The sequence below is a fragment of the Raphanus sativus genome, chromosome 4 (assembly GCF_000801105.2).
Source record: "Raphanus sativus cultivar WK10039 chromosome 4, ASM80110v3, whole genome shotgun sequence".
Classification (NCBI taxonomy): domain Eukaryota; kingdom Viridiplantae; phylum Streptophyta; class Magnoliopsida; order Brassicales; family Brassicaceae; genus Raphanus; species Raphanus sativus.
Genome location: NC_079514.1, coordinates 36,279,795 through 36,289,892, shown reverse-complemented (window position 1 = coordinate 36,289,892; position 10,098 = coordinate 36,279,795). Strand labels below are relative to the sequence as shown.

General features: G+C 34.0%; 2 protein-coding genes across 2 annotated transcripts; one reads left to right on the top strand and one right to left on the bottom strand.

Moving 5' to 3' along the window:
• Nucleotides 1-1,832: 1,832 nt before the first annotated feature.
• LOC108835334 (spermidine coumaroyl-CoA acyltransferase-like) lies at nt 1,833-5,603 on the top strand. Its single transcript, XM_057008262.1, has 2 exons — nt 1,833-2,460; nt 4,888-5,603. The coding sequence occupies exons 1-2, from the start codon at nt 1,833-1,835 to the stop codon at nt 5,601-5,603; spliced, it is 1,344 nt and encodes a 447-aa protein (XP_056864242.1).
• Nucleotides 5,604-6,409: 806 nt separating this feature from the next.
• Nucleotides 6,410-7,081, bottom strand: LOC108849079 (histone H2B.3). The gene has a single exon (XM_018622582.2). The coding sequence runs from the start codon at nt 6,999-7,001 to the stop codon at nt 6,537-6,539; it is 465 nt and encodes a 154-aa protein (XP_018478084.1). The 5' UTR covers nt 7,002-7,081; the 3' UTR covers nt 6,410-6,536.
• Between the last annotated feature and the right edge of the window lie 3,017 nt (nt 7,082-10,098).

The window sequence follows — 10,098 nt, the reverse complement described above, 5'->3', positions numbered from 1 at the left end:
CGCCGTATACCGTAGAAGGCATTGTAGTGGCTAACGAGGAACATGGTCGTGTTTACATAACGTTACGTCACCTCATCTCTATGACGTACAACACGTCCTGGCCACTTTATTCATATGTTTCGTGGCCACCCTGGACTAAGGAAGCATTTCCTAGCTTATATTCTACTTAACTCTTTCTTTGTTTGTTAATTTGTATTGCTAGGAGGCAAATTTATCGGCCTTTAGATGCACTTGATACGACGATGGTCGATTTGTTATTCGCAAAGTATATCACGTTACATTTTTGGAAAGCGTCAATGATTCTTGTAGAATATCGGTTAAAGAATTTATGTGTGGAAGATCACTATCTAAAAGTCATTTTTCTAGAGAAAACAAGTTTGATTACTAAAAACTTCATTACAAATTTTTCAAAAACAAATGTACTTCAGAAATATCCGATTGGTAAAGACTCCGCTTTAGACTTTGACTTTAGACTTATGGAGTAGAGATTTTGGTTTTAGAGGCTATAACTTTTAGTTTAAAAGTTTAAAAGCTTGATTGGTATCAAAAGTTTTAGAAGTTGTGACTATTATAAATATACATCTCACATTTATTACCAATATATATTACCTATTTTCTATTTACTTTTTATTTATTGGTAAAAAATAGCAACAAATATATTTTTTTTTATTTATTTTAACCAACAAATTTATTTTTATTATTTTAAATAAGTACAATTATTTAATAAAACAAAAAGATATTAAAATTTAACAGATCCTAATCTATACGTTGTTTGCAATTTTATCTCGAACACCTTTTTTCCATGTATTGTCTTGAACTAAGATCTTGTCCATTAATTGTATTTAGAAGTTCTTCCTCATTTGTCGTTTGTTCGTTTTCATTTTCTTCCGACTGAAAATCGAGATCCACAAGATTTGACTTACGAATACAATTATGAAAAACCATGATTGCCACCACAATTCGACGTATTGTAAATATGTTATACCTTATTTCTATCTTTCACATAATTACAATTACAAGGTATAGCATAATTACAATTGCGTCAAATTGTGGTGGCAACTGCTAATTATATTTTTGATCTGATGAATAAATAAATCATATTAAAAGTTTTTTGTGACACAATTGTGACTTTGATAGTTAATGTACCGAATAATAGTTAAACAATTTCATGACATAAAGTGACCTTCCCATTTTTAATATGTGTGCCAATAAAATAAAATGTCAAGTGGAACTCACGTAAAATACTGTTATAGATATAATTAGCACAAAGCATGCTGTCTAAAATATAATACAGTATATTGGACTGCCGTCTGATTCGTTTACTTTCATTCTTACAAATCTTTCCATTTTCAATCTTCAAAGTCAGACTGCTGTCTGATTCGTTTGCTTTCATTCTTACAGATCTTTCCATTTCCAATCTTCAAAGTCAGATCTTACCAAGTCAAAAAAAAAAAAAACGTTCATAGATGACAGATGCACCCATAAAACGAGATATATTTTAAAAGATCGTTACAGGCAGGTGCAAATACATAATGTATTTTGGGTCGGTGCACAACTCGTAAAAATATAAATGAATGACATTATCTGAATCATATCAAACCTGAGATATCATCGGTGTACATGAAGATTTTTTTCCATTTTAGCTAGCTTGAATTTTAATATTTTACATACAATTTGTATTATATTGATAAAATTATGGGTGCACTTGCCTCATTGGTCTTGTCCTGCCTTCACCCCTGGTTGCAGGAACATGTGTATATAAAGATTAAGATCAACCGTCTTCTGTACACACTAACACATTCTATACAAATTACAAACAGAAGGAAATAGACATGGAAGGTGAAAACAATTTAAGTCCCTTGGTCGTTGAGAAGTCACAAGTGGTTCTAGTGAAACCCTCAAAGCCAACACCTGATGTCTCTCTGTCTCTATCCACCCTGGACAATGATCCTATGATGGAAAGTATCGTCCAAACCATATGCGTATTTGCCCCTAAACCCTACGTTGAAGATCAGCCCAACCACGATCTGGCTTATCTTCTGCAGTATGCCCTCTCTCATGCTCTTGTCTATTACTACCCTTTTGCCGGAAAACTTCACCGGAAACCCGACGACAATAGACTTCAGCTTAGTTGCAAACCCGGAGATGGAGTCCCCTTTATAAGGGCAACTGCTGCATGTACCCTCTCTTCTCTCGATCACGTGGATAGTGCTGGTGACGAAGCTTACCAACTTGTGCCATGTTACGAACCTGTGAAAGGTTGTGAAGGATATGACCCTCTGGCTCTACAAGTCACCAAGTTTGCGTGTGGAGGAATCACTATTGGAATGGCTCACTCCCATTCCGTTGCTGACGGTGTTGGAGCGGCTCAGTTTTTCCGAGCGATGATCGAGCTTGCCTCTGGAAAGACTCAACCCAGCGTCATTCCCGTATGGAATAGGGAAAGGCTCACCTTTAATGGTATGCATCCAACAACATATGCATCCAAGAACATATACACTCTTTTAATCGTTTAGCAAAAAAAAAAACATATATACTTTTCTGAGTGTTTTGTTACACGTATTTTATTTTTCATCTTTTAGAAAATGAAATATTTTGTTATTCTCATCTATCCTATTAAAAAGATAATCAATATGTGGATGAAAAAAAACAATCAATACTTGTAGAAAAAATCTTTAGTTCTATGTAATATTACTTAAAACGTAGATAATCAATGAAATGTTAAAGTTTTTATTAAGAATAATTATGGAAAATAATATTTAAATAAATATATTTCCAAACAAATAAATTAATATGTTTTCAAATCATCTAAAAAACAGAAATAACCTTTTTTTAAAAATTGTTTTCATTAATATGAGGATAATTATGTCCCGTGTTGACCAATTAATGCAAAAGTATAAATGACAAATTAATTCAAAATATATCTATTTTGCCATTTTGTCTTAAAACACTCTAATAATTTGTGAAGAAAACTGTGAAAATATATATAACTAGATTATATATCTATACTATTAAAAGAGGAACATTCTGAAAAAATCTATTTATAAAAGGTTGTTGGACCTATTCATTAGAAACTTAATATGTCTTATGTTATATTTACCTTAACTAATCAATAATTACCAATATTATTAAAAGGAAATAATCCAACTGTTTATCATTTTATCTCCCGATATTTTTGCATCTGCGTATCCTTCCTTTTACACATCTCAATATTTTGAATGCATTATTATTCACTTCGTTAAGGAAAAGTCAAAACAAATTAATTTTCGACCTTATATAAATAACGTAAAGAATCTAACTACTACCGGTCGGTAATCAAATTAATTGATATGCTATTCATGTACTTTTTTAAACTACTTATGAACTTATAACATTTGTTCAAGGGTATTATGTATATTTTAATTACAAACCAAATCTCTATATATACCATAAACCATATATTATATATTTATTTGACTTTCACCATTTTTATGTATTTTCTAGAATTTAGGTATTTGCTAGAATACATATTTTCAAGATATTTTTATCATACTTTTAGTATAAATTAAACCCTTTACCCAAACCATATTTCAATAAACTTCTAAGTCATATATCCTAAACCCTAATTCATATATTTCTAAATTGTAATCTGATTTTATATACATGTAATTCATATGACAAATCAAATAGTTTATTTAGTTTTATGTATTATTATGAAATACATGAGAAGTTTAATAAATATTTTTAAAAATTATTTTCAGTTTTTTTGGAGTTTTTACCAGAGCAATTAGTGTCGGTTCACGGGTTTGGGTTTTTGGATTTTAGCCGATTTTTATTTAATAAGTCTTTATTAAATCCAAATTTTGTGCAATATATCAGTGGGTAGAAACATAAGTCAGCCCAAATTATTTATTGGTTCAACGTGGGTCTAGATTGGATATAAAAACATTACTTATATCTTAATTTGTCTGTAAACCACATATGTACCCCCAATAAAAAGACTTAAATAATTGGTAATAAATAAAATGCTTTCTTCGCACCATTTTAATGTAGATATACTATGAGTCCCAACATTCGATTTCGGTTCGTGTATTTTGTTTTTAGTGTTTCGGTTCTAGAAATTAAGGAACCGTTCATGTATTTACAAAATCTGGTTTGGTTTCACTTAGGTTATTTAAATTTGGTTCAATTTGATAGCAATGTTGGGAACGGGCCACCATCCCAAAAAATCAAGTCCAATTCTGTTCTGGTTTGATTCTGATTTTTTGGCTAATTTCAGATATATAGATAAAATATTGGATAATTTGGGGTTTTCAGTTTAAATATCGGGTAATTCATTTTGTTCAAATAAAAATATTGGATAATTTGGATAACTTTAAATATTTTGAATAAAAAATACTCAAGTAATTCAACCTTTGAGTAATTTGGTTTACAAATAGTAGTTTTAGCATATTTGGTTATTTAGAAATTAAATGTAATTATTATTTGTAGCTATATAATTTATATTTTGAAATTCAGATATCTATTTGGTTCTCAGTTCGATTTTAGGTTTTTTTGGTTTTAGAGATATGAGATATGCTCGATGATTTTTTAAATTCATTTCAAATTTGGTTTTGTGTTTTCAGTTTGATATGATTCGGTTCACGGTTCCACGTAAATGTGCATATACCTATACACTGTATTATATAAACATTCATATAAAAGAGTTTATTTAATTTCAAAAATAAACCCGCGTTTTCGAAGCGCGGGTCAAAATCTAGTTGTGGATTAAATAACGAGAAATATTTTTATTTTAATAAAAATAAAGTAAAATTAACGGGCAAATCAATCCATATATTTTGCAGTTTGTTTTGTTTGTGTTTTGCTCTCGTGATTATGAATTACAAATAAAATTTGATATAATAATAGGAGACGACGTCGATATTCCCAAAGCTGGCTCTTTCCCTGCCACTCCCTCGAATACATTGACTGGCGACATGGCTCGTGAGATCGTGAACATTACGCCCGAAGATATCATGAAACTCAAGAAAAAAATAGCAAATGAGAATGATCACCATGAGGAGAAGGTTGCGGTCACAACCTTCGAGATTATTGCGGCCCAAGTCTGGAGTGCACGATGCAGAGCCCTGGATATGAGCCCAGACGAGGCGGTTGTTTTGGTTATGGCCATTGGCATCCGCAGCCTAGTAGAGCCCCCATTACCAGAAGGCTACTACGGCAATGCCTTCGTCAGCGGCTCTGTCGCAATGACAGCAAACGAGCTGAGCAGATCTTCCTTGTCTCGCGTCGTGAGGCTCATAAAAGACGCGAAGAGAGCGGCGCTGGACAAGCGGTACGTCTTGGGGAAGCTTTGCGAGATTGAGACAAGGGTGAAAGAGATGTCTACTGTAGACGTCAACAACAGAGGGGTTTTGACCGTGACGGATTGGCGGCAAATCGGTCTACAGTACAAAGGGTGGGGAGGATTAGTGAACATTATACCTTTGGTTCCGATGACAGCGAATCTATGTGTTTTATTGCCGGCGTCAAAGGCGGACCCGGGGATGACCGGTGGCGTTAGGGTGCTGGTAACGCTTCCTAGGGATGCGATGGACAAGTTCAAGGAAGAGATGAAGCTTTTCTAACTATTAAACGACGTGGTCTTGCCTAACTTGATAATTTTGTGTCCATGATTCTTGATGACGCTTTGTCTTTATTTTGAATAACTACGTACTAAAATATGTGTATTGCATGAATTGTTTTTACCTTCTTATTTTTTTCTGAATTGTTTGTACCTTCGTTTCGGTGTCCTGAAATTTGTATGTCTGTTGGAAAATTCAATGTTGAATTTTTTTTGGAATATTAAAACCAAAAGAGGTAATCTTGGTTTGGTGACTATCCCTGAAGAAATTTTGAAGCATTGTCAGCCATTATGTTCAAAATATGTTGTGGGATTTTCATTGGAGATGACACACCTATCCATGCGCCAGACTAATCGAATTTTGGACCAGCCCGATTTAGGTTCAAAGATTGATGCACAGTTTCTTAATCCTAAAACGTTGCTATTTCGTATTGAAGATGAAAATGCTAGGTCTCCGGGTCTTGAAACGGCACTTCTAACTGGCATATAAGAGATATTCCTATGATTGTACAAGAATGAAATCGAAAAAACACCATATCCCAAAACCAGATTTATCAGAGAAATGCCAAATATTGGTTGTTCTAAAAGAGCCACCAGATCATCAATTTTCAGAAGTTAATCTGAGATTCTTGGGAGGTGTCAACGGTGTCTCACTAGAGCTTCACCCTAACACTCTGATGGCTAACAATTATTAACGAGAGGGATGACATAAAACCACAAACATATAATATTTTTGAGATTCTAGATGATTTATCTCTTTTGTCACACTTCTTATATTTTTCATATCAAATTAAAGGCAAAGCGACGATATTAAACCACGAACACGTAACATTGAGATTCCTACTTCCCCAAAAGAGACCGATTCAAAACATCAGATTGATATGTTCTTCAACCAATTACAAAACCAAATCATAAAACCAGATCTAGAAACCCTAATTCAAGAGCTAGTAAACTTAGTAACCGCCTTGGTCCCTTCGGAAACAGCGTGCTTAGCGAGCTCACCGGGGAGCACGAGCCTCACAGCGGTCTGGATCTCGCGGGAAGTAATCGTGGGCTTCTTGTTGTACCTAGCGAGCTTGGAGGCCTCCCCGGCGAGCTTCTCGAAGATGTCGTTGATGAAGCTGTTCATGATCCCCATGGCCTTGCTCGAGATCCCGATGTCCGGGTGGACCTGCTTCAGCACCTTGAAGATGTAGATCTTGTACGTCTCCACGCTCTTCTTGCTCCGCTTCTTCTTCTTGTCCGTCGCGGAGGAGGCGCCGATGGAGGCTTCTTTCGGTAGCTTCTTCCCGGCTTTTGGTTTCTTCTCCGCCGGTGATTTCTCCGCTACGACGTCCTCCGCTGGCTTCTCCGCCGCGGCGGGTTTCTTCTCTGCGGGTTTCTTTCCTGCCTTTGGTGCCATTTTTTCTCGGGAAGCGGAGAGAGAGGATTTGATTTGATTTGATTTGAGATTAAGGTTTTGCGGTGAAGAGCTTCTGAAGCGGCTGGGGATGTTAAGAAGGGAGAAGTGGACAGATTCTATTGGATGGAGATCAAACTCGTGAGGATCGGTGACGTGGGACGGTAATGTCCGTTTGATGTGAGATGATAAAATGTCTTAATCAGCGGCTGGAATGCGATTTTGGATAAGTGTTTTTCTTGGATTGCTGACGTGGAATCACCGCTTTTTAAAAATATTTAGGTAATTCATATAATTTATTTCTTTTTAATATTTTGTTTTTGAAAACAATTATTAATTAAGATATATTTTTTAATTATAGTATTATGTGTTTTAACTTTTGATAATCTAGTATAAAGCTTGGAAATAATATATGTATTCAAAAAAACCTAATTTAGAATTTATCTGAAAATTTTGATTCCAAATCTGGTTGGACCTATTTCAACTTTTTTAATATATACTGGGTATTTGAATATATGTATATAGTTTATATTTTATATTTAGATAAACTAAATTTTCGGCGGAATTCAGATTTATGTGTTTTGGAAACTATGATATTGATTTTAATTAAAAATCTACTGTAGATTTAGTTTCTATTATGTTGATTAAAAGATTTTATATTTTTACCTAATAACATATGTATATTTTTCAAATCTAATAAAGAATTACCTAAATATGAAAATAGTATAATTCTTGACATATCTTACATATTGTTTTAAAATGTTTTGAAATTAAAATTATTTCAACTTTATTTTTAACCCGTCTTTTATCAGTTACATTAATTTTAACAATTTATGATAAAAGTGAAAAGTGTTTTCTAAAATGAAAATAAAAATGTTTGGGTTAAGTAACATTATAAAATTATAATTGTACAAGATATTAAAAGTTGAACAAGGGGGACGAATACATATTTGTGACCCAGCTAAAAAAAAAGATTTTTCATTCTGCAATTTGATATTATTGAAATTTCTAATTAGCACACATACTAGTTGCTTATAATAGACCCCATGAACACATATAACAAGGCATTTTACATATAACTAATCAACCCACATATGTTTCTTACCTATATAATACTGTATATATATTCTAATCATCTAATCTATTAAAACTGAAGTACAATTAAGAAATAACTCTTAATTTACTTTAATATTTACCAACTTATGCCACTGCATTTAAAACAAATTAATTCTATTAAAAATACTTTACAAATAAAATTACAAGATATAACACTATCATTTAATTTATCTTATTACCTTAATTATATTTTCGAGATCTTCTTAGAATCTTGATTTTTAAAGCGTTTAACAGTAATTGAAATAGTAACCGAAAAAATATTATGATTTATATATAAAAATATATTATAACAAAATATTATTGTAAAGATGATTAATAAATTAGTTAAAATAGTGAAAATGAATGTAAAAATATAATAAAACAGTTGAAAATAAGTAAGTTATGTTTTGTACTTTTGTAATAAACATGATCCTGATTTATTTAGATAAGATAACAAAGAAAGTGGCAAGTATTGTTTTGTATTATAATTTTAATAGAATAAATTTGTTCATGCGCATCTAGGGATGATATCCAAATTTTTATGTTTTTTTATTGAATATTCAATTTGCTTCGCACAAATAAAATAAATTAAAACAAATTAAAGATAATATAAAATAGATTTTATATTTGTATTCTTTTAGTTGGTTCGATTTGTGTACTTTAGGAAACGGAATCACCTGCTTCGTCTCTTTTGATATTGTTTGATTAATCTCCAAGTGTGGTTACCGGTTTTAAGCCTCAACAGCTGACACACCTTCAGTTACGATTTCGTTGCCGTATGACGTCTTACTAAGTCTTGATCTTCGTTCGGAATCCAAACTCGACCAAGAAATGCATAAAAGGATTGTTCGTCGCAAGTCGTACGACTAACTAATATAACAATTAATTGTCTATACAGTTGATTTTAGAGTATCCAAACTCGACAGACATGGATAAAGGACTTCGACTATTCTTTTTCCGGATAGAATATTACATGTTGGACATTAGTGGAGGCTGTTATAAATTTACCTGAATCACCAATTCAACTAGCAGCTTATAAGATTAGAGACTGAATTGATTCTTATTATTCACGTACAATGTGTTTATATACGATACAAGTAGGGCACTAGTACTTTATACTAATTACATAGAAGTCCTCGACATATATACTTATTCTCTAACACGCCCCCTCAAGATGGTGGGACTGCTGTGACACCAATCTTGCTGCATAAGTGTTGAAATACCGATCTTGGGAGAGGTTTAGTGAGACCATCCGCTAACTGGTCATGTGTAGACACATGAGTAACTCTGAGCATACCATTCTGAACCTGTCCACGAACAAAATGGTAGTCGATAGCGATATGCTTCATGCGGGAATGAAAGACCGGGTTCGCACATAAGTAAGTTGCACCAACATTATCGCAGTAGACTGTAGGTGCTGATGGGATAGAGACACCCAGTTCGGTAAGAAGTGAACAAATCCAACGCAGCTCTGCCGCTGCATTCGCTACAGCTCTATATTCGGCCTCCGTGGAGCTGCGCGCGACGCCCTGTTGTTTCCGTGAGGTCCAAGACACCGGCTGACTCCCCAAATAGATGATGTAGCCGTTAGTCGAGACGTAGTCGTCGGAGTCTCCTGCCCAGTCTGCATCTGAAAAAGCATGGAGATGAGGGTTGTGTTGCTTGCGGAGGAAGATACCATGGTCCAAGGTGCCGGAGAGATAGCGCAGAACTCTTTTCACCGCCTGCCAATGATCAGTTGTTGGTTGATGCATAAACTGAGATAGCCGGTTCACCGCGTATGAGATATCAGGTCGGGTGAGAGCTAGATATTGCAGGCTGCCCACAATCTTTCTGTACTCATGAGGTTCGGTTAAGGGTGTACCAGACCGAAGAGAAAGCTTGGGAGAAGACGCCATTGGAGTTGAAACCGGCTTGGCATGAAGCATGTTACTTTTCGTGAGGAGGTCAGTGATGTACTTCCTCTGTTTAAGATGTAAGCCATACTTGTTTCTCACTGCTTCCA